At 35.6% G+C, this 24,713-nt stretch overlaps 4 protein-coding genes and 1 long non-coding RNA gene across 6 annotated transcripts in view; 4 read left to right on the forward strand and 1 right to left on the reverse strand.

Moving 5' to 3' along the window:
• Nucleotides 1–2,085: 2,085 nt before the first annotated feature.
• Nucleotides 2,086–2,730, forward strand: LOC120778060 (DNA-directed RNA polymerases I, II, and III subunit RPABC3). The gene has a single exon (XM_040109741.1). The coding sequence runs from the start codon at nt 2,248–2,250 to the stop codon at nt 2,698–2,700; it is 453 nt and encodes a 150-aa protein (XP_039965675.1). The 5' UTR covers nt 2,086–2,247; the 3' UTR covers nt 2,701–2,730.
• Nucleotides 2,731–2,882: 152 nt separating this feature from the next.
• LOC120778058 (zinc finger protein 184-like) lies at nt 2,883–4,620 on the forward strand. Its single transcript, XM_040109740.1, has 2 exons — nt 2,883–2,995; nt 3,051–4,620. Exon 2 carries the CDS (start codon nt 3,115–3,117, stop codon nt 4,597–4,599), a length of 1,485 nt encoding a protein of 494 aa, XP_039965674.1. The 5' UTR covers nt 2,883–2,995; nt 3,051–3,114; the 3' UTR covers nt 4,600–4,620.
• Nucleotides 4,621–17,436: 12,816 nt separating this feature from the next.
• On the forward strand, nt 17,437–20,975 carry LOC120777221 (zinc finger protein 492). 2 transcript variants are annotated; one of them, XM_040108401.1, is made up of 4 exons: nt 17,437–17,777; nt 17,808–18,625; nt 18,712–19,104; nt 19,811–20,975. In XM_040108401.1, exons 1-4 carry the CDS (start codon nt 17,504–17,506, stop codon nt 20,402–20,404), a joined length of 2,079 nt encoding a protein of 692 aa, XP_039964335.1. In that variant the 5' UTR covers nt 17,437–17,503; the 3' UTR covers nt 20,405–20,975. The 2 variants fall into 2 exon arrangements, with proteins under 2 accessions (XP_039964335.1, XP_039964334.1); XM_040108400.1 differs by having other exon boundaries at nt 17,438–18,625.
• Nucleotides 20,976–21,598: 623 nt separating this feature from the next.
• LOC120778494 overlaps nt 21,599–24,713 on the forward strand; it is an 81,703-nt gene continuing 78,588 nt past the window's right edge. The window contains exon 1 of the long non-coding RNA XR_005705568.1: nt 21,599–21,886. This is a non-coding gene — a long non-coding RNA (uncharacterized LOC120778494). The remainder of the gene's footprint in view (nt 21,887–24,713) is intronic.
• Nucleotides 22,934–24,372, reverse strand: LOC120778493 (protein ALP1-like). Its single transcript, XM_040110319.1, has 2 exons — nt 23,927–24,372; nt 22,934–23,869 (listed from the first exon to the last, which is right to left on the reverse strand). The coding sequence occupies exons 1-2, from the start codon at nt 24,316–24,318 to the stop codon at nt 22,966–22,968; spliced, it is 1,296 nt and encodes a 431-aa protein (XP_039966253.1). The 5' UTR covers nt 24,319–24,372; the 3' UTR covers nt 22,934–22,965.

Below are 24,713 nucleotides of genomic sequence, written 5' to 3' on the forward strand. Positions count from 1 at the left end.
CACGAATGCTAACGGCAACGTGAATGTTTAGAAAAGAAAACTATTTTTAGTAGCAAAAATGTAAACAAAAATCCATTCTACAAACAATCGAATGGCCATTGCGGCGCTGTGCGCGCTGCCGAAATAGACGAAAAATTAAAGAGTTCAACGCCTGTGGCTTCAGCACTACAGCGCTTTTAGCTGCGTGTGCGTGTGTGTGTGCTGGAAAGGGGTAGTCGTACCAAATGAGGCCATTAAATGAGCAACGATTTCGAATGCTATTTGGAAATAAAACAGAAGCACTGACTGACTGTGGCTTATTTCAATGCAGGTAGTCGTTAACGGCGTGTGTAAATATGTATATGTGTATGTGTGAATGTGTAATAACTGCTTGCATTGCCGCCACAAACCCCAAACTTCTGCTAAGAAGTACAGATACGCCTCGAATTAGCTAGATCTTGATGCTGCTAGCTTTCTAACGAACATACCTACATATTCACATACACACACACCTGCCTATAACTAGCTGCTTGCCGTTAGTGATGACTATATGTTTGATTCTTTTTGTATTATTCGGTTTGTATAAACAATCAATTGGTTTTCCTGCCTTCCGCGCAGGAGACAGGAGCGCTGCAGCGCTTTGTTATTTCTGCCATAATTTTCTAGTGGATTTTTGGATTGGCGCACAATGAAAAATTTACAAGGTGAGAAAAATCATGCGGGAACATTAAAATGGCGCATTGTATACAAATATTAAGTTAGATAATTACAAAAACAAAAGAAAAATAAAAAAAACTAAAAGAAAGCAAATACAGAAATCGAAGAAATACAATATTTTCTTCCAAGAATTCAATTGTTTGCATGAAAACGCAAATTTATCGAATCACAGCACTTTTCCGCTTTGCGTGTGTGTGTGCGTCTGTGTTTGAATTTTAAGCATGCATGTTAAAGTGATATACAATAATCAATCTCGTAAAACGCATAAATCGTAGATCAAAGCAAGCAAAATTGATTAGATGCCACAGTACATGAGTTTGTATGCCCAACGAGGGGGTAGCGGCCGAGCTAGCATGGAAACTTTCAGCCACAGTTCAAAGGATCGCATGAGCACATTTAAATTATAAATTACAATTAACTTTAGTTTTTCAAATTAAAATTTTTGTAGAAATTAATATTATAACACAGGCGGCATGGATACACAGGAAACTTTTGAAATGCTCACTCAAGCCGCAAGTCAGAGTGCGAATTCGGATCAAATTTGATACAAATGTCTTATACATATATATGTATGTATGTATACCTAGTAAAATATAAATATTTGATAAGTTATATAATATTTTCCAAAAATACATATGTATGTATACATATGTATGTATACTGTATTTCGACGAATGTTATTAAACTGCTGTACAACAGCACATGAAAGAAGCAATGAAATGAAGCGATGTTAACACAATAATATTAACATTGTCTCACATCATTTACAGCAATGTAAGTGGTTAACTTAAATATCAAGGAAGGCAAAAGACACAAACAGCACTTGCGTGCTTGTTTCTCTCAACAATGCAAGCAGCACCTACATATGTATGTATGTATGTATGTACATTCCTTTGATGCTTAAAAGGCAATGTAATGTATAAAATAGTTTTTATTGTATAGCTGTAATTGTTTTTATTCCATAGCTGTAAAATGGTACGCATAAATATGTTATAGGAATATGTAAAATGTTTTATTACACTCATTATCATTAAGGTGCTTTTCTTTGCCTGTATTGTCTGCTCCTGCTATCTTCCTCTAAAACAACAATGCTTGGAGAGAAAAATGTAATGCATGTTATTGCATTTGCGGTGCTCAGTGAACTCATGAATTAAATTGCTGTGGAGCACCAAACATAGCTTACATATATTAAACGCGAATGACTTGCAGACGACTTATGCTGCTGTCAAAACATACATATATATATATATATATATACAAATTAACATAATACCACACATTGTTCAAAACGCTGCCAACTCAAAAATTTCTCCTTTACCATATTTTTTATATTAATCTGGCAAGGTGCAAATGTGCACGGCTCATGTCAATTTTGACAGTGTGCCGGCAGCAAGAAAAACAACAACAATATTTTACAACTTTCAAAAGCGTGCTTTATGAAAACAAATAAGATTTCCTAAAAGAATTACTACTATATTTTAAATAATTCGCGAGTAAAGTCGTAGTATAATCCTTCATCAATAGTTTAATTAACCCAAACCAGAAGCAAGTATGGCCGGCGTTTTATTTGAGGATATTTTCAATGTGAAAGACATGGATCCGGAGGGAAAGAAATTCGATCGTGTGTCGCGACTGCATTGTGAATCTGAATCCTTCAAAATGGATTTAATTCTAGATATTAACTCTTGGCTGTACCCTATGGAATTGGGAGACAAATTCCGCTTGGTGCTAGCTACGACATTGCGCGAGGACGGCTGCCCTGACAGTGGCGAATTTAACCCGCTGGAACAGGAAGGTACACGTGCCGATAGTTTTGAGTATGTTATGTTCGGAAAGGTGTATCGTATTGAAGGTGATGAGGCGCATAATGAGGCATCGTCCCGTCTATCAGCGTACGTATCCTTCGGTGGATTGCTAATGCGTTTACAAGGTGATGCCAACAATTTGCACGGCTTTGAAGTTGACCAGCAGATGTACTTGCTGATGAAAAAGTTGGCATTCTGATTTCTAGCAGCTAGTGTGGTTTGGATGATATTTTATACTTTTGTGTATTTATAAAGTAGTTTTTAAATAATACTGTACAAAGGAAATAAAATTGGTTGTATTAATTTAAAAGTAAGACAATAATAAATTGTTATCAACAAGTTTGACTATTGTGAATGGTACTTACATGACAATTGTCAAATAAATTGTTTGACAGCAGGCTCTTGAAATAACCAAGCGCAAAAAATTTAGTTTTTTGGCTTTGTTATATAGATTATGGAATAAAGAAACAACGCATTGAGGAATAAGAATTAAGGTAAATAAACAAATAATCAGATAACAAGCCCGTATTAAAATGATATTGCTCGCAGAGATCTAAAGTCGATAGAGGTTATCGGTGCGTTGCTGTAATTTGAGAACCCATGTGCTGCTGTAATGGATTCTACTAATGTGCAAGTGGTTTCATTTGACGACGAACAAATAATTGCTGTTGGACTGGCTCTTAGAGCTGTAGCGGACCAAGTTTTCGAAGAACCCAAGCAGGAACTCGTTTCGTACGAACCGGAGGAAGTAGTCGAACTTCTAAGTGAATCTGAAAATGCCGGCGATGAAGACGATGGATCAGATTGTGAAATATTTGGAAAGATATGTACTAATACAGAAAATGTTTCGGAAAATACCCCAACCGATTTTGTTATACCATTTGTTATCAAAACTGATGACATTCAACCGACGCATGAAGTATTAGAGGAATTCGCTAATCAAGCAGTATCACAGAACAATGATGTTCAGTTAAATAACGTAAGTCGCAAAGAAGCCGGGATACAAATTGCATCGCGTTTAGATTCATACAACGAAATCATCGAATTGGATGATAGTGACAATGATTTAGTTTGTGATGATAATGGTTCACATAACAAAAATTGTGACAATAATTCTGAACTTTCAGAAGAAGATGTAAAGGAAAAAAAGTTTGTCGTACTCTTAGATGAGAATTCAAATGATTCTAATCAACCTTCGACATCAACGGATGCAGCTCAACAAACGAATTTAAACACACATAATTTAGAAGCGTTTTTAAACTACATATGCCCACAATGTGGTGTTTCTTGCGGCAATATAAAAAAATGGAATGCCCACACGGATATCGTACACAATTTTCGTTCCATTTCAATACTCAATTTGAAAACGGTGATAAGTCGACTAGGTCAATTATCTTATCAGTGCAACTCGTGTGAAAAGAAATTTATTTCCGATGCTCCATACGGAGTGTTGTTAAATCATCGTATACAACACATGACGATTCCAAATTTTTTGCGTTGTCGTCTGTGTGAGGAAAGATTTTCCTCACGTCGCATGTTTATACTTCACTTTAGGAAAAAGCATAAAAAGATTGCGTTAAAAAAGTTGCGCCGCTCAGATTCAATAAGATGCCACATACGATACCTGTGTCCTATTTGTAAGAAAAAGGCAGCAAACTTAAAGGAATGGAAGAGCCATTTAGAAATAGAACACGATTGGTGTAATAAATTGGATGAAAAAGTAAACGCAATAAGGGACAATTTAGTTGAATGCAAAAAATGTCTCACCACATTTCGCGAAAAGCAAAGTCTTTGGCATTTAGTGCGTCACGAGGAGCACAAACCTTTCCATTGCAAAATGTGCAAAAAAATGAAATCATATGATATACATACAATTGCTAGACACATACGTATAGAACACTTGAAACAACAATGCAAAACGGAATACCGTTGTAATTATTGTGATAAGGTATTTTCATCTTGTCCACGAAGGAATATCCATATGAACGAGATGCATACAATTGAAAAATTATATTGTGAGGTATGTGACAAGGAGTTTAATTCAAGTTCGCGCCTTTTGACACACATGGCTAAACTGAATCACCAAAAAATTAAATAATAATTCAAAGCCAAAATTAAATAACTGAGTTTTTAGTTATCAAATTATTTACAAATTTACATTAATTAACTGGTTACTAAGCTTTATTATGCTATTAAATGTAGTATGTATGTACAGTATGGTTATGAATTATTGTACAGATATAATGTTTATACCTCTATAATTTGATTTAAAATTTACTTAAAAAATAACTTTTTATAAAACAATTAATTTTTATAAAACTAGATACATAGATAATACTACTACTATCATGTATATGATTTCTATTAGTTGGATTATAACCATAAGTTAATGAGATATAGCATTTTTGTGAAGCAACTTGTGCTAGTTTACAAAAAAATATATCATAAAGCATTGTTTTTTGGGGGAAAATACTGCTGAATTAGGGCTCAGAGAAATCCACCGTTGAACAGATATTTGCTAAGCTGGGAACAGGCTAAATGAGCACCGAGGACAATAATGCTGTAAGGAGGCGAAAGCTTTGTGCAAAGTGGGTGTCTCGCAAGTTCATAATCCAACAAAAATAACGAATAACTGATTTTGAGAAGTTAATCCTAATAAAACCGAATTTTTGCGTCGGTGTATGACAATAGAAACATAACTGGAGTCCAACCGACAGTCATTCTAGTGGACTGCACATGATGAGCCGGTTCTCAGGCGTGGTAAGACGAAAAAGTCGGCTGGAAAGGTTTTTACATCAGGCTTTTGGGATGCACGTGGTATAAGACATACTCAACGACTGATAACTAATAACTTTTTATAAAACAGTAAATTTTATTATAAAACAAAAAATTAAATGTTATTGTTTAAAGCAAAGAAAAATATGGCTTAAATTCTACTTATGGCTTGAAGTTTGTTTCTGCATCGAAATCTTTTGTTTATTCAACCCTCTGGCATCACTGCATTTCGCCATTTGACATTTGACTTGTTTGTGTTTTTCATGAATTCTGAGAGAGAGAGCACACTTCATGTTTAATTTCTCATAAACCGCAATACAGCAACAATGCAATTGGAATAAATGGCGAACAAAACAACAAAAAAATTGCAGAAAGAGAAGCAAGCACACATACCTATTTACAAATAACAAGGGCTGTCAAATGAAGCAGGCGATGTCAAATAAGTGAGCGCCGTCAGCCAGAAGTTCTTTTAATTAGTTCTAATTGAAATAAAATGTAAAGAGTGATTTGTGAAAATTAAAATTGAATACAAATATCAGAAATATTGCGAAAAACTTTAGTATAAGGTGAAGGAGGTATAGAGTAAAAGCATGATGTGACGGTCTAGCATTATATGAAGTCAGTTGCAGTGTGAAAAATTCATACGTCAAAGTGGGGTTTTGTCACCCAAATGGTAAATAGCAAATACAAATTGGATTACTTTCTTGACTTTGTGTATTCTCACTGAATATGGAGCACAACGTCTGCTATTTTTTATAAAAAAGTTTATCAAAAGACTTTGGTGTCGGTAAATGCTATGTAATTTTTGTGTGTCGCGGGGAGGCGCCCATTTTTGGCATAGTCTCATAAGTTGCTAATTTGTCTGTTTCCATTGGTAAGTTACTTCTGATATATAACCATTTGGGTACTGGGACTTGGTTTTATATGGCAACATACTTACATATCTAGTTTCAATTTTTATTACTTTTTGTGTATATTGTATGTACATATGTACATACATGTGTAAACTTATATGGTGCAGGGTAAACTTTACAACGGTGATGGTTTATAATGTGTTTGCTATAAATTTGTTTTGATAACGCCATTTATTGCTTATACTAGCTCGAGAGGTGCTGTGCTGTAGTGTAGACAATTTATGAGAAATACCATAAAATCCAGTATTTCACATTTTCGAACATAGATATTTGTAAAAATCAATATTAAGGCATGAGTGCAGTTTAAATTTCAGTTCTAATTAATTTTTTCTTCCAATTTGTGAAATTTTCTGCTTTATATACTTCAGTTCTAATTTTTCCTTCGAATTTTTGAAATTTTCATTTCTACTAACAGCAATCGAAAGACTTCAACGGGGTAACAAACTCTGCCCTTAATCCTTGCTGTAGACAACGCCGAACCAACCCTCAAATAAGGGTGCGTTAAGATCATATTACACAGATACACAAATGCTTGGTATTAGCTTTATGTGTTTTCTGCAGCTGTATTGTCATACGCTAAAGCGAATAGATATACAGAAGTACAAAAATTGTCTGTCTCAGTGTTAAAATATTTTATATTGCTGACGAAATTGTTCATTTTGCTTGCTATTGTTATTAATTGTGTTTCTTATCAGCAAAAATCGGTTCAATCGCATATTTACACAAACGTGAAAACCTAAAGCTTCATGCGAATAAAAAAATAAAATAAAGATAAAGAAAGCTTTGGAACTCAATATAAAATAAATCAGAATACGATAAGAAGGGGTCGGTCGGGTCGATAAAAGTAACAATTGTCTTATGCTTAAGTAAGTGTACGCAAATATATTTGTATTTACATTTTTAACTCAGTATCATTCCGATTTTAAAATTCAGCAATCTTCATTTGCGCATACTTAACCTCGCGTTTGAAACTCACTTATGTATGCGCATATATTTTGGAAAATAAAAGGTTTATGCATATAGCACGTATTCGAAAATATATGTATGTACAAATATACAAATGCAACCCCTTTAGCGAACGAACTAAAGACTTCAATCGCCATTGTGTCACAAACTCAATTTGCATTTATTTTATTTTTCGCTTTATAGCCTCCGTTGCTTATGTACATATTTGAAGTATATAGTCCGATTTTGCAAATATTTAGCAATACGTGTATTTTTCAAAAATCTTTCATATATTGGGTGAATTGACATTATTTTTCTTTAGAAATAAAGAATAATGGTTTTTCAAATTTCAATTTTTAAATTTTTGTGAAAACTTTCGTTATTATTTACTGTAAATTAAAACCCCTACTCTCCTCTTAACCAGAAAATTTTTCGCCACCACCTTTTTCATAGTTTATAATAATTTCGCAAAGTTCCGAATTCATGTTAAAATAATATCATCATATGAATTTTCCAATGAATTTCAAACGCTAGCGCTTTCAAGCTAGAATTCATGCTCGATTTGCAAACAACTTTTTGGTTGCATTTTCGATTTATAAACATTTCTTTGTTGATTTGTTTTGCATTCGTTTCGTCACTTTGTTATGTTCTTGAAAAGAGCACGTTCGCGCATTAAGCAGTAATGAAGTGTACAATTAGTTCCTAGGCAGTAGCGGTATGCGCTTTAAATGCGGTATAAACCAGCAGTTGAGGTTATGTTTTAGTTGAGGTTATGTTACTCTAAAATCTCCGCAAAAATTGTTCAGATCGAATCACTAAAACACATACAAAGCTGCCATACAAACTGACCCATTAAAATCAAAACTTTTTTATTTGACAATATATCTTCACAAAATTTGGCATATGTTATTGTCCGTGGCAACTATACAATTTCCGCAGAAATTGTTCAGATTGGACCACTATAGCATATAGCTGTCATACAAACACCCTTCAAAATGAATTTCTTGTATGAAATCTTTTGCTTTAGGTTAAGGTTTTTTCTTCTTTTATTTGTTTTTGGCTCAAACGCGTCTACTTCGAACCGAATTAGCATGTTATCCCTTAAGTTGAGGCACTAATTTCACCTTCTAGCACTTAAAATCCTCGAATTAAAGGTTATCTGTATTAATAACGCAGAGAATTGCTTCCACAAAACTGAAGGTGAAGTCAAATGCAGTCCAAAGCAGCTACAAAACAGTAGCCGACCACAATTCAAAGTTCAGCGACACAAGTCGTCGTAAAGACGCGAGTGCTTCATATTTCACCGCTTGCATTTCACGCCATCAGCGTATTTTCCAATCGCAACCATTTCTACATATTGCCGCCAATGCAAGAGGGGGCCACACCGCTTCAATGAAGCATTTCGCTTTGGCGAATGTGTACCCATAAATTTCTGATTCTGTTTCGGTTTGAGGGACGGCCGCCGTGAGCAGACGTAAACAGTTCCCGTCGAGCAACGAAGTAAGGCCAGCTGTTTATTGTCGACGAACGGCCGAGCGAAATGTTAATGCTCACATTCGCGCGTTTCCCGTAAATTACCGCAACGAAGTGGCAGTTAAACTGGGTGAGGAGTCAATGAAGCGCGCAAATGCATCAATATGAAGTCACTTACATACATACATGCATACACACATATATAAATGTGGATGTGTGTGCAGTCTAATTGTACTTAGGCAATCGCAGTCGCTTCTAAGAACACATTTCGTCTCGTGGAGTGCGCTGCTATGTGAAATGTTTGACGCTTCGTTGATTAGTTGCATATTATTGGGCAGACCGACCGACAGAGGTCAATTTACATACTACATGCATACATTAATGTAAAAATTAAATTTTTGTTTGCCGTTAACCGTCGTTTCTTCCTCCGGTTTCCAACAGCCTGCTTTCCGCGCTAAGCCGATGATGCGTTGCAGCAACGCGTCGCATAATTGTTGCATGCTCTTGTTGAGTGGCTATTATTATAATGTTCTTGTTGTTGTTTATAATTATTGCTTAATTTCAACACCCCCACCAGCACTTTTGACGGCATTAAAGAATTTACAGTGTGTTGTTTTTTAAAGAAACGTGGTCTAAATAAGGTTTAGTGAATTATTGAGCTCTATCTGGTTTTGAGATCATATGTATAAGGTCACGGAACGGACAGAACGGAATTTTTGAGATCGGACCACTATATCATATAGCTGCCATACAAACTAATCCGTCATAATCAAGTTCTTGTATGGAAAACTTTTTTATTTGGCGAGATATCCTCCCAAAATTTAAGGTGTTTAATTTTCAAAATTAACAGTGCAATCTTTGTAGAAATGGTTCAGATCAGACAAATATTGCATATATCTGCCATACAAACTGAACATTTAAAACCAAAATCTTGTATGAAAAACTTTTTTATTTGGCGAGATATCTTCACGAAATTTGGAATAGATTATTTTCCAAAGCAAGTCAACAAACTCCGCGAAAATGGTTCAGATCGGACCACTATAGCATATATGTACATAGCTGCCATACTAACTGAGCGATTAAAATCAAGTTTTCGTATGGAAAACTTTCGCTGCAATCGAAGTTTTCAAATAATTTTTCCGAATTTTATTTGATTTCTTTTATTTTTATTTCATTAATTTGTTCATTCGCACCTCTTATTTGCCCAATCGTTGTCTACTGTAAGCACGGAGTTCCGACTCCCGTGCACGTTGCCACACGGCTCTGCCATGGCCCGAGCAGAAGTCGACACAACATCTGCCGACCATATGCATAAACGAATGTGCTTTATTGCGCTCGCTGCCACAGCGACATGCAGTACTATTTACATAAACACTGCGAGTCAACATGAAGGGCAATGCTTGTATACGCGTGTGCGTGTGTGTGAATTACATTTCTCCGCTAACCATATTTTTCCATTTTAATTTTTACTTCAATGTGTGGATTCTTTGTTGTTTTTCGCGTTGAATTTGGTTTTTATCAGCAAAATGGTACGCCGCCCCGCAATGCCGCGCTGCCAACGGTTTCCTAGCGTAGTTAGAGCATTTGCACACACACATCCTCACATATGCATACTCGCGTTGACTTTGTAATGTTTTCCGATTCCCACTCGGCAAGCAACTGCAATTGCTATGGCGTGGAGCTTGTTAATACTCTTGCTTTTGTTGGTGTGGCTGGCGTTGTGCACGTATAGGTGCTCTCCTTTTTTCTTGTCATACGTTCTATGACATTTGTTATATTTATACTTTTATGTTTTTTTTTTGTTTTTGTGTTTTTTGCTGTTAAATTTTCCTCAACGGCTCGAGCCCCGACGAGTTGTCGGCATAGCGCTCGTTGTTCTTGAAAAATCTGTTTTCCACTCAGTCCATTTCAGTTGGTTTTCGCGCACCGTTCGTTTGATCGTTCGCTGATTTGTAATTTAACTTTATTTTTGTTTTTGTGCGCTGTGTTAAATATTTTAAAACGTAAGTCGCCTGCGATTCTCTGAGTGTATGTGTCTGCTTTCGCGTGTGTAATTCAGATTTCGTGTGGTTTTTGTTGGCGCGCTTTGAAATTCAAATTTAACGCCCTGCCACCCGCAAGAATTTTTTTTGGCTTTCGTCGTCACATTTTTTTACCCTGACCAGAGTCTACTAAAGTCTGCCTCGAAGTTTGTAACACACAGAAGGCGAACTAGTCCCTTAGTTTTTTAGATATCGTTCTGAAATTTTGCAAACGTTCTTTTCTTCCCAAGAAGCTTTGCATATGTTGGAATCGCCGATATTAGACCACCATAGCAGATAGCTGCCATACAAACTGAACGATCGGAATCAAGTGCTTGTATGAAAAAGTTTTTTATTTCGAGAGATATCCTCACGAAATTTGGCGTGGGTTATTTCCTCAAACAATGTTACAATATGTGAAGAAATGGTTCCGATCGAGACACTATAGCATATAGCTGCCATACAAACTGAACGATCGAAAACAAGAAACAGGAAAACTTTTTCATTTGTGGAGATATCTTCACGAAATTCGACATGGGTTATTTTCTAACACAATGGTACAATCTCTGCAGAAATTGAACCGATCGAGTCACTATAACATATAGCTGCGGTACAAAGTGACCAATCAAGTTTCTCTCAGGAATCTTTTGTATTTGTGAAGATTTTCGTTTTTCCTTCCGTTGCTGCTATTTTTGTTGTTGTTGTAGCGATATCATCGAAAAAACTTAAAACGGCCAGCGTTTGCTGCTGCTACTCGGCGACTGCCCCCACTGCAACCCACTTTACTTACATATACACTGCGTTCGCTTCGCAGCTGGCACTCGCCTTAGTCTGTGTTGTTCGCATAATTCTGACAGCAGTTGACAAATGCTGCGTCTGATTGCAGCACGTTTAAGTTTATTTCGGAAGCTTGGGCCGCGCTCAGCTTTTGATCATCTCGCTCGCCAAAACGCGTGTGCAAACAATTAAACGCTCGTTCCGGTTTCGATTTCAGCTGCTGTTTTCGGCTGACTAATTGCTTGTGTGTGCGCAAACAGGTAATTAAGCATCGAAATGCAATTGGCAAGAAGAGAAGTTGGAAGTGCATTCGGCTACCGTTACAATTGCGCATATTTTTTTGTTTTGTTTTTTTTTTCATAGGCACAATGACACAACTGCCAAACAATAACATCAAATTGAATTTTTATTGATCGGCCGCAATTGTTTCAATTGTTTTTGTAGCAAGAAAGTTGTTGCATTGTTTGTTTTAAAGCTGTTTTCGACTCTAAAACTACTTTCAGTCATTAAATTGTAATGAAAATGAAAATAATTAAAATGTATGTATGTGCGTATGTGTGTGTGTACTAAAGATTAAAGCAAGGAACCAGTAATTATTTTGTTTTAGGGGATTTTAACACAAATACAACAGACAAAAGCCTGCTTTTAAGGTGTTAGGTGCAGTCAGCGACATGAAAAAATTAAAATTTCAAGCATTTTTTTTATGGAATTAATTTTTTTAAGTAAATAATTTTTGATTTTTTTTTAAGTAAATTATTTTTTTAGGAAAACGAAAATTATTATTTTTTTATACAAAAGTAAATTATTGTTATTTTTTATGAAATTAAATTATTATTCTTTTTTTTTTAAAGTACATTATTATGGTTTTTTGTTTTAAAGTAAATTTTTAATAATTTTTTTATGAAAGTAAAAACATAACATCTTGACAGAAATGTGAAAAAATATAAATATAGTAATGTTTTTGTTGTTGAAGTTCCACCCACAACCATCACCAATCCAATCACCAATCCAATGGAGATTCATGTTTCCTGTTTTTGAATTAACAAAATGCCGGCCTCAGAAATATTTTTTAACATTTTCGGGAAAAACAAGTAACTGTAAAATTAAAAAAAAAATTACACTTGAAGTTTTATACAGACGTTCTTGAGCGCCCGAGGACCCTTTGCTAGTTATCGTATAACTCGAAAAGTATTTGTCGGATTTACCTAAAATGTTTCAACGAATGTTTCTAAAATACTATACATATTTTGAGAAAATGCACACAAATATTCTTTTTTAATTTATAACGCTCTAAGGGATTACATCGATTTCCCCGCGCAAAAAAACGAAAAGTGTAATTTTTTTTATTTTTAAGCCGAAAATTTTATCAAAAATTAAAAATTGAAAAAAATAAATTAAATTTCTTAATGTCCAAGGGATTACGTGGGTCTTGTCGCGCTAAGCACGAAAATTGTAAAAAAGAATTTTTTTTTTTGAAAATTCTAAGCCTTAAAAAATTTATTTTTGATTTCTAAAGCTTTAGCGAAAAGTGTAAAATTTTTTTGGAAATTTTTATAATGGTTGGGTTAAAGCAGAAGGCTCGTAAGACCCAGTTTGACGACTGCTTTATTGGATCCCCTATTTTATAGCCTGTAATCGCTTAATGGGTTACCATTTTCAAAAAATTATTATTATTTTAAATTTTCGTTTTTTCGCGAGAAGTCTATGTAGAAATTTCAAAAAATTCTTTTTGTGGGGTTAAGTTTTTAAATAAATAATTTTCTTACACAATTTTCAAAGAAATTTCAAAAACATATCTATCGATTTAGTTTATTTGCAGTTGTTGTGCTTTATAAGTATCTCGCAAAAAGAAATTCCTGTGTAGAATGCTAAAACATTTAATTGCAATTTAATATTACTTTTTTGTCGCAATATAATGCTAGTAGTCCAAAAAAAGTAAGGTTAAGGGCGTTTGGAAATCTCAAAATGCAGAAAATATACCAAATCTAAACCATAGTATGTAGTTTAATGGAAGCTTGCAACATGCGGCAGTTAAAAATCTTCTACAGGCAAACAAATTATCGATCTTTGAGGTTATGTCGCATGACTGAAATTGTATGGAAATTTAAAATGTGTGGAATAGTGTACGACTTCTGTGTTGTAGTAATTTGTTATTTAATTTTTTCTTTAGTTTTTGTGCCACAGCTTGGTATTTTTTAATTTAAACGTCGGTCTCTCTCTCTCTCTTTCTCTCATACCGTCTGTGTATATAGGCACTAGTCCTATAGTTTTTGAGATATCGATCTGAGTTTTTGCATATGTTCTTTTTTCACAAAGAAGTTGATCATTTGTTGGAACCGCCGATATCGGCCAACTATAGCATATAGCTGGCATACAAACTGACCGATGAAACCAAAATACCTGTATGGAAAACTCTTTTATTTGACAATATATATTTACGAAATTCGGTAAGGATTAATGTTTAAAGCAATGCTACAACCTCCAAAGAAATTTTTCAGATCGGATAACTATAGCATATAGCTGCCACACAAACTTACCGATCAAAATCAAATTCTGGTATGAAAAATTGTTTAATTTGACAAGTTATCCTCACAAAACTTGGCACAGATTTTTATCGAAAGCATCCTCACAAGTTCCGAACATATGGTTGAGATCGTACAACTATAGCATATATAGTACATACATAGCTACCATACAAACAGACCGATTAAACCCAAGTGCTTGTATGGAAAACTTTTTTGAATGAAAAGTTATCTTCACGAAATTTGTCACATATTATTATCCAAGACAGCGCTACCATATCTGAAAAAATTGTTCAGATCGGATAACTATAGCATATAGCTGTCATACAAACTGACCGCTCAAAACCAAGATAAAGAACTTTTTATACCCTTTTGGGCTAAAAAAAAACGCCCTTGTGAAGGGTATTATAGCTTCGATGCAGCCAAAGTTAACGTTTTTGTTTTTGTTTTCTATGAAATTGTCCCATAAAATCACAATGATAATGCTTGTGTAGTGTCTGTGCACCTTATCTTATCGCATACATTCATACATACATACATGGACGTTTTTATAGTATCTGTCTCAAAACAGAATGTCTTTATTGCGTTTTTCCCCTTCTATATACTTATGTATAACCATTTTCAATTGTATACTTTGAAGTACATACATACATACATACATATGTGTATGTGCGTTTGCTGTTTACGCTCTCATTTTGATATCGTCTGCATTGTCTAGTTCTACGTTTTCGTTTTAAGTGTGTTCTAGCGCTCGCTTGCTATCAGTCAGTCGACGTTTGCTTAACCTTTCGCTTATCAGTTGTGTCGCATACCTTAGCTTTTCACAACACAGCGCACACACACACTCACAATTATTTGTTTAGTTTAGAAGTAGTGTTATCCTAAGTGCCAATATTTGCTTAATTGTTTTGTAAATTGTCTGGAAATGCACACACGCTTGTTTAGTCATACGCTTCAACGCGTCGGTTTGTCAGCGTGTCGCCTTCGCTCGCGCGTTTGCCAAGTGCAAACAAAAGACTTCGAAAACGAACTTCAAATGCATGCGCTCGCTCGCTACGTTTATCAACGGCATCTGTGCTGCTGCAGTTTGCTTGTGTGGCTGTGTTTGTGCGTGTGTGAATTTTCTTATTTTTATTTTTAATAGCTGGCAATGTGTTGCCACATGTGGTTTGATTTGCTCAATTTTTGTTATAATTTTTTTTATATAATTTCGCTTTTTAGCTGAGTTTCAGTTAAGTTTTTCGTAGAACAGAAGTTTTAAAGTTCAACGTCAGCACAACGAAATGTCTCAACAGTTGACACAGCTGCTTTGTGCTTTAATTTTTATAAATGCGTTGTTTGTCTGCTACGTTGTTGTTATTGTATTATATTTTTGTAAGTTTTTTTTTATTTTTCGTCTTTTGTGGACTCTAAATAATTTTTTAATTATTTTCGTATTTTTTTATATTTTTTGTTTTTTTTTGTATTTTGTTTTGTTTTATTTATGTATTTTTTTATATTTTTTGTATTTTTTTTTATTTTTGTATAGTTTCCTTTAATTTTTTTGTATTTATTTATTTTTTCTTGTATTTTTTTAAATTTTTTTTTTGTATTTTGTTATTTTTTTTAAATTTCTTTATATTTTTGTATACTATTGTATTCTACTTTGCATTATTGTTGTTATTTTGATGAATCCCACTGCTCCTTGTCGCGCCACGCTCTCGTTTTCCAATTCATATCAATCCAATTGTCGTCGCTGCCTGTCGCTGTCGCCTCACCTAATAGCGCAGCAAAACATATGCACACACACATATATGTATGTATGTGTGTACATATAAATATGTATCGTTATATATGTATGTACATATGTACATACATACATACATACATACATACATACATACATATGTATGTATGTATATACAGCTGTACGCTCATAAGTGTATTGTTTAATTCAGCAATTCAGTTGTTTTCAGTTCAGTTGAGTTCAGTTCATCATTCCGCTGAGTGTTCACTCATCATTATCGGGCGCATGGTTTGGTGTGGTCAGGCTCTGTGCTGTTTTCCAACTTTTATTGTCGCTTATTGGCGGCGTTGTTATTTTGTTGTTTTTGTTATTGTTGTTGTCGATCTTGCTGTTGTGGCTGCTGATTTCATTGTTGTTCTTTTATTTTTGTTGTTGTTGCTGTTTTTATTATTACAGTCGTTTTTGCTGTGTTTGTTGTAAATGTTGTTGTTGTATGTTTCTGTTAATCTTGTTGTTGCAGTTGTTGTTGCTGTCGCTGACTTCGTTATTGTTGTTTTATGTTTTCTATTGTGATTTTGTTGTTGTTGCTGCTTTTACTATTACTGCTGTATTGTTGTTGTTGTTACTCTTGTTGTTATTATGGCTACTAATGCTGAAGTTTTTGCTGCTTTCGCCTCTGTTGTTGTTGTTTTTGTAAATGTTGTTGTTGTTGTCGCTACTCTTGTTGTTGTTGCTGCTGCCTCGCTGTGCTCCACCACAAATTTTAATATGCACAAATTAATTCAGCGTCACAAGGCGTCCAACAAACATTCATCGCACAGCGACAAACCAGCAAAAAAATTTGCGGTTTTGTTCTGATTTCAATATCAATTCGAAGCGCTAGTTAGTCGCCCGCTAACTGTGCGCCACCCCGCCATTTGACATGCACAAGCACTTATTCATAACAACGTATGTATGTACATATGTATGTATGTATGTACAATATTTGAAAAAAAGCTTAAATTACAATGTTTTTCTTTCTTTCTCTCACACACACATTCTCTCTCTCTCTCTTGCGCTCTTGCACTCTCTTTACAGCAGTTTCGTGCCGAAAAAATAGTAATTATATTGAAAAAAGTACGCTAATCAACAAAACACCCTCTATATATGGAGTAAAGAAAAAAAATTGCCCGCAAAAAGTTTGAAAAGTTTCCAAAGAACAATAGTCGCAGGCAACTAAGGAACTACGTGTATAAACTTATATAAATATATATTTAAAGGCATGCAAGCATAAACATTATACAATATTTGGTGAATATTTGGTGTTGGTTAAAGTTAAAGACTGGACTGAAGTGTATAATAAATAAAAATCGCAAGAAATATTTAAAATAATTAACTAACAAATTAACTGCAGTGACGGCGCTTGACAAGGTTTAACCCAATGCATAATTATAGTAAACCCTAAATGCCATAATGCTTGAGTTGTAATTATAAAGGCTTTAAACAATCCATAAATGACATACATATGTACATATAAAGGAGTGAAGAGAAGATAGAGTATAGCTTATGCTTACGGTGACGGTGCTTTAAAGAGCTAAAAAAAAGTTATTATACAAATAAATTTAAATTAATGAAAAATTTAATTAAAAAAAAAATTAACTAAAAGAAATTTAAATTAATAAAAAATTTAAAATTATGTTATAAATTCTTTGAATAAAAAACACTTAAAAATTACAAAAATTAAAAAAAAAATTTACAAAAATTATCAAAAAAGAATTTTAATTTAAAAAAATTTAAATGCTCTCAAAAATCAATTTTTGAACGAAAAATTTGTTAAAATTCTAAATTCTCTCAAAAATCAATCAAAAAAATGGTGCGCAGACGCCGCTTGCTCTCCAAGGAAGATGGTGCCAGCGTACACACCGACAGCGGCGTTTCGCTTTCATCGCCACCCGATGCGCGCACAGTGCACGACGGCGCTGACGAGGAGGACACCCAGGTGGCGCCGAAGAAAAAACAAGCACGCCGACGCATTACTACCGCAAAAGTAACGAAGCGAGGGCGCAGAAAAAGCAAAGATGTGTTGAACGCAGCCACGCCAGTGGCAAAGAAACAGAAAACTAGTGAAGCTGCAGATTTCAAAACTTGCGAAGGTAATTCATCAGATTTCAAAGCTTGCGAAAGTAACTCAGGTAAAGGAGCGCCGGCAATAGAACACTTACAGGACGCGGTAGAGCAAACGGTGCATGCTAAGAAGGCAGACACGATTGTAGCGCTTGAAATCGGCGATGCAGTGGAGACTGCAAGTACAACCGCAAAAAAAACTACCGCCAAGGAATTAGCAACAGCAGCCGATTTAACCGCAGCCGACATAGCCGCAGCGTCTGTCAACGCAGCCTTTATTGTCATACCTGCAGCTGATGCCACCAACGACGCGATTAATGCCGAGGACACAACAGAAAAATCCGTAATTATCCTAACGACAGTTTCAGAAAACTCGATTTCAGTGACGGATTCAGCATTCTCTGAGACAGACGTTACACAGTCAGCCGGCGATTTGTCGGAACTAACGCATACAACAAATGACTGCAATGATACGGTGAATTCGCTTGGCGATTCCGCCTCGACTGCTGAGGCGACGCTGACGCCGGCAGCGAATAAGCGTTCGGGCAAAGTGTTCATGCGTAAGGTGCACGTTTGCCACATTTGTTCGAAGCAATTTCGTGGCAATAACGATCTGCGTCGTCACATGCTCATACATTCGGATGAGCGCCCATATAAGTGTGAGCAATGCGGCAACTGCTATCGGCAGGCGGTCAATCTCAGGAATCACATTAATTGCGCCCACACAAATCAGCGACAGTTCGCTTGCGCGCAATGCCCGAAAATGTTTGCGGTGAAGGAGCGTTTGCGGCTGCACATGCGTCTGCATTCGGGCGAAAAGCCGTACGCTTGCCCGGTGTGTGAGAAACGTTTTGCGCGCGGTGGTCATGTAAGTGCCAATGTTTGGCTCGTGCAATTTTTAGTCGTAATTATTAATTATTATCTTTTTTTGCTTTCCTTATTATCTCCATTTAGTTAAAGCAGCACGTGATTAGCCATCACAAGGACAGCACCAAGCAGTATATATGTGAAAAATGCTCCACCGCCTTCTCCACACCCTCTAATTTGCGCGCACACATGGATCGTCATGAAAATGGTCCCGAGCACTATTGTGAGATCTGCAAGGAGCACTTTCCAAATGAACCAGTGCTCAAGGCACACATCAACAAGCTACACTACAAGCTGGGCCAGTTTGATTGTGAGATCTGCAAGGAGACCATCGAGGATGATGCACTGGCCAAGCATATGAAGACCCACACGAATGTGAAGACACATGTTTGCGAGGTGTGCAAGTCGTATTTCATGCAGAAGTCACAGTACAATGTGCACATGCGTATGCATACTGGTGAGCGCCCGTATCAGTGTAGGGTGAGTACAATGTCGACTAAAAACTTATTTAAAATTAAGAAAAAACGGTAACACACTTCACAACTATAAATTATTCCATACTAAAACTTACCGATCTAAGCGGGGTTAGATCTCCGAAAATAACAGCCATTGGCCGGATAAAATCCGGCTCAACTCGGGTAACGTAGTACCGACTGTTGTGGGAATTGCACTTCACTCCTCACATGACCGCGATTACTGTTAAAGTGCAGAGCCGCAACAAAATCTTAAGTCGCTAGCCGACAGCACATGAGAAAAAGACAAAGAAACGTTCTTGGTAACATACAAGGCAATCGGTCGGCCAGTCCTTAACTGCGCTGCACCAATATGCTCGCCTGGATGCAGTGAAATGCAGACGAGGATGCCTCTTGATGTCTCCCATCGGATACCTGCATAGTGAGGCCCGTATGCTCCCAGCTAAGGAGTATAATGAACTCTTTTCCAACAGTTTCTGCTGTGTGCTGTGTGTGTGATTTCGAGGAAATCATCCCTACAGTCACCTGCTTGGAGCGGAACCGCCTCCTAGGAGCATTAAAAGGTCGCGGAGTTTGCCAAATATTGTTAAGACATATTATATATAGGGCCTGCGATGTTTACTTCTGGGTGCTACAAACTTCGTGGGCAACTTAAAATATTCCGTTCAGTATATAATCAACATTTATTTACTTATATATCTTTGTTTTTACAGATTTGCTGGCAAACTTACGCCTACTCCAGTGTTCTTAAGCTACACATACGTAAGCACACAGGCGAGAAGCCATTCCAATGCTTGATTTGTACGGACGTGGTTGCTTTCTCGCAATTAGCTCACCTCAAGACACATATGAAGAAGATCCACAAACAAACCAATCCCTACATGTGCGAAGGCTGTCACCAGTTCTTCAAAATCAAAGCGGAACTGCAATCACATATGCAACAATGTGACAGTTGCAATGTCGACGTGGAGGAGGAGAATGCCAAAAATAATGACTCGCAAACGCTGTCACACCTACGCTTCCTTATGGCATTGCTGCTGAAAAAAATCTCATCACAGCAAAAGTTACAGAAATTGGGCTACGAGAAGCGGCTGATCGACAACGTTGTCGTCGCTTCACTAAAGCTAGCCAATCGCAAAGCGTGCGAAGATCAGTCACTGTCGGCTATCGAACGTATGCGCAGAAATGTTGAAGAATTCCTCAATTGGATTGTGCCGGCAAAGGCGATGGAGACATTTCGTCAAGAACAACAGTCCGTGGAGAATATATTGGACAAAATAGTCACTATGTATATGAAGCACAAGTGATGGTGCAGCGTAGAACGTATGAAATGGCTGCTTTTTTTTTATTATTTATCGCTTTAGAATGTGCCATAACATTTAGCATTATCTAGAAGTGCTGCAGTGCACACTTAAGCAATGAATTGACTGTAAGTTTAAGTTTCCCATATGAATTTGTAGTTTTTAGCAATGTTTCCTATACTTTCTTTGCACTTTTATTTACCATTCACACCAAAAAAGCAATCCAAAGATATTTTTGCCAAAAGCTTGCTTAAATAAGCAATAATTTAAGTTCAGTATTTTAAGTTAGCTTATCACCAAAGCATTTATTATCACTTTTAACTGTGTATGAACTTTTTTCTTTGTTTATATTTTTTTTTGACGTCTATCAAATATCGTCTAGCTCCTGTGCTTGTTTTCCCACAGAAAATCAGCTAGTCATCCGCATAGTTGTCAAAATATTTCATTTTCCTTTATGCTAACAACTCTTGCCATATGTAGTTTTAGTCTTCTGCATTATAAATTTGTAATCAAATTATATTTTGCATAAACCATGAATTAATAAAAGATGAAGCCAAAGTTCACATTAAGTGGAAAATTAGTCCTTAACTTAGTTTAAGCAGTTCGGAATTAGATATTTTAGCAGATAATATATGTATAAGGTACGTAGAAGGTGGAATTGAAAATAGTATGAGCATAACATTGAAATTCATGCCGACTACGTTTCTTAGAAGGCAATGGTTTTTTATAATTGGTGGCCATTAGGATATCGGGTTTTTCTTTTATTTATCAACGCCTCCAAAGATTCGTTGGCAGTTTCTAGCTATTCTTCTTCAGCTCCTTTGTACCTACATATTTACCAGCTTAAATTTAAAATTTACTTAAAATAAATTAAAGTTATCAAAACACTTCAAAACCAAATTTAAATTTACTTCATAAATTGTAATGTCAACTCACAGCTGTTCACAACATTGACGAAAGTTTGACAACATTCAGCCTTGCCAGATACTTTGCTAAGGTTTTTGAAAATTCATTTTAATTTTTTTCTGCGTTATTAAAATTAAATTAAAATTACACAACAAACATGAAAAAGACATAAAAAATAAAAATATGTAATATATGCCAAATATATGCTTCTGTTATAGTCACACACTTGTCACAGGGTGGTGCACAAACTAAGAAAGAATACGCAAAAGAAATGCAACACTGTGTTGTCAAACTTCCGCCGCCATATGTAGCATTTGACAGTTGCCGCGAATATAAAAATGAATAAGAAACTGCAAATTTGAGCAAAGAGTTAAAAGTTTAAAAAATATAATTAAATAATGCCAAATTAAGTGTGTGCTGTAGTGAAGTTAAGTGTAGTGATTATTTTACAAAGCGTTTAAACAATGAAGAAGTGCTAGCGCTGTTGTTCAATTCCCATAATAGTGGGTTCTACTTTGCGGTACTTGATCCGGATTTTATCAGGCAAAGGACTCTTTCCGAGATATAACCCTGTTTAGACCGGTAAGTCTTAAGCCTTGCTATCGTTGTTATTTAAATGCTTATTTGTAAGGGAAGAAATACATGTTCGCAGAAGCTGTGTATGTGTAGCGCTAAAAGTGGTCAAAATATAATTAGTTGTGTGTTATTGTGGGGGCGCATATCAAGCTTAAACGAAGTTTATATAGAAGTTGCAAAACTGGTTTGAAATCCTTTTCGCATAATATATGGAACACTTAGACGACGACAAGTGACAGTTATCTAAATAGCTGATTTATAATTTGTAATAATAATTGACAATTTAAAACAAATCAATCGTCCTAAAGTACTTAACTATATTTTGCATAATAAAATTAATTTTGAACAAAATATTTAAATTGAATAATTTTATTATGGCAACAACATCAGCTGGCTTTTTAGATAATATTTATATCTCTGATATTTGTTTTATTAAAATCAAACTGCATTAAATTGCTTGCTTGTTTTTATTTGGTTCGCTTTTTCCCATTTCATTGTTAAATTCGGTTTTGTTTACAAATGAAATGTTATAGTTCATGCTAAACAATGGATTTAGCTAAAGTGTTCAATGAAGTTAAGTTTATCTCACCATCATTACAAAAAACAAAAAAAAAACAAAATGGTTGAAAAGAAATTGATGCATCCACGCAATTGTAAGGTAAGGTAAACTCTATATAAAATAAAACCAATTCTAATATTTAATTCTTTAATAGAATTGGAGTTCGAACAATAAATAAGAGCCACCGTGACTCCATATGAGGTGTAAGGTCAACCACAAAAGCAGGACATCATCGCATTTAATTTTTCAAGCTTAGCGGCGAAGGTAGTAGAAGCCGGTCTTCTGCTAAACATTGTAATCGAATTATAGGCCAGAGTATCGGCTTTAGTGTTTAGCGAAATGGATAAATGCTGGAGTTACTTACTTTTAAGTAGTTAATAATCATTGTAAATCTGAAGTACCTTCTTTACTTTTACACTTTTACATGTATGAATTTTACTTGAAGTAACTTTTTGAATTAAACAACTTTTTTGTAAAAGCTTCGTGCTTTAATGACAAATATAATATTATATGAAAATTATCAATATTACACAGCATTACTTGAAATAAATTCTTTTAGTTTTTCACGCAACTGAAATGAGTGTGTCGATGAGCGATTACAAATTCCTAGTTGAAACGTTTTAAGGAAATTTGCATCCTCTCGCCAACGGCCGTTTATTTCTTGATTGCCTACTGTGTGGTCTACAAGTTCAAGTGTGAAGTAGTCCGTGTCATTTTGTAACATTAAAAAGTTATGAAGTAATATTGTCGCTAAAACAATTTTCTCTGTATTATTTGGGCTAGCATGTATTGTTGTCTGGAGCACTCTCCAGCGATTTGCCAAAATTCCGTAAGCGTTTTCTATGTGCTCTCGCGCCTTAGAAAATGCTCTGTTATATTTTTCTTTATCTGCTGGTAAATTGCGGCCGGGAAATGGTCGCATTAAATTTGGTTTCAGTGGATACGAACTGTCCCCGACGTAATAATACGGAAAGCTAGTTGATGTACCCGGTAAGTTTGTGTCACGTGGAACTTCTAGAGTGCCATCCAGCAGTTTTCTGCCAAAGGCACTGCGCGCAAGTATTCCATCACTTCGGCTTCCTTCCGCCCCGACGTCTACATGTCTGAACACGTAATCAGCATCACACACTGCCATTATGGCAACGCTAAAACTTTTTCTGAAATTGTAGTACAAAGATCCACCGTCTTTTGGCCTTGATATATGAATGTGCTTTGCATTTATAGCTCCCATGCAATTCGGCATGCCAGTCTTTGCATAAAACTTTTCTGCAATGTCTTTAAGTTCGCTTACGTTTGGAGGTGACAAATAGTCAAAATGTAATTCTTCCCAAATAGCGTCACATGTTTCATATATGATTTTTCGTATTGTTGTATGTCCAAGATTGTATGCCTGTGAAATAACACGAAAATTACATCCTTCTGCCAAAAACCTGAAATTGTTAAACGCTTTTGTAAACCAGTATAATAATTATTTTACTTTCACTTACATTAATGTTATAGCCAAACGCCTTTCGGGCGCAACTGCCTTCCCTTTGGACCATCGCATCATTCCTTTTCTTAATCGTGATAATAATAAACTGAAGCTAGCAGCATTCATAGTAGTAGATTTGAAAAAATTTTCATCGTATTCTTTTAGCTGCTTAGCATCGATTTCAAAGAAAACTTCTGCTTGGTGTGTAAAGTTAACCGGACGCTTATTCTTCCTACTGTTGCTTCCATGTAGTTTCTTGTTCAACCGTCTGTTGCTTTCATGTAGTTCCTTGTTCAACCGTCTGTTGCTTTCAGGTAGCTTCTTGTACAACTCATTAGCCGTATTTACTATATGCGCAATTTTAGCAATCGTCGTCACAAAATTAACTATATTTTCTGGGTTGCTCATTTTCAATGTAAACAACTTATCTTTATCATTTACATATGCCGAATGCCAAACTATTGTTTATACGTATACATATGAAATCAGCTGTTTGTTTGTGGCTGCCGTCTTCGAAATATTCGTGAAGTTGGCTGCAAGTCGTTTGTGTACACCGTGCCCATTTGTATGTTTGTATAATATGTAAAATCATACTACATTCCACATATGCGCATAAAATATGGTAACGCTCCTATTTTCACATGTGTACAGAAGACATATCTCTAGTTCCACAACAGCTGTTAATTTCAAAATTACAATATAAAATCTGTTATAATTCTGAAATGCATACAAAACGCAAAAAAAAGGAAGTGAGTATTAACAAAAATAATATGCGTAGCAATACCCACAAATGCTTGCAGCGT

This window comes from Bactrocera tryoni, chromosome 5 (genome assembly GCF_016617805.1).
Source record: "Bactrocera tryoni isolate S06 chromosome 5, CSIRO_BtryS06_freeze2, whole genome shotgun sequence".
NCBI lineage: Eukaryota > Metazoa > Arthropoda > Insecta > Diptera > Tephritidae > Bactrocera > Bactrocera tryoni.

What these genes read in the sequence shown, in the direction of transcription:
- LOC120778060 (XM_040109741.1), top strand. Translation starts at nt 2,248, where the DNA reads ATGGCCGGCGTTTTATTTGAGGATATTTTCAATGTGAAAGACATGGAT.
- LOC120778058 (XM_040109740.1), top strand. Translation starts at nt 3,115, where the DNA reads ATGGATTCTACTAATGTGCAAGTGGTTTCATTTGACGACGAACAAATA.
- LOC120777221 (XM_040108400.1), top strand. Translation starts at nt 17,504, where the DNA reads ATGGTGCGCAGACGCCGCTTGCTCTCCAAGGAAGATGGTGCCAGCGTA. An exon ending in GTTTTGCGCGCGGTGGTCAT is followed by an intron (nt 18,626 to 18,711) that starts GTAAGTGCCAAT and finishes ATCTCCATTTAG; the next exon opens with TTAAAGCAGCACGTGATTAG. An exon ending in AGCGCCCGTATCAGTGTAGG is followed by an intron (nt 19,105 to 19,810) that starts GTGAGTACAATG and finishes TTGTTTTTACAG; the next exon opens with ATTTGCTGGCAAACTTACGC.
- LOC120778493 (XM_040110319.1), bottom strand. Translation starts at nt 24,318, where the DNA reads ATGAGCAACCCAGAAAATATAGTTAATTTTGTGACGACGATTGCTAAA. An exon ending in CGTTTGGCTATAACATTAAT is followed by an intron (nt 23,870 to 23,926) that starts GTAAGTGAAAGT and finishes TAACAATTTCAG; the next exon opens with GTTTTTGGCAGAAGGATGTA.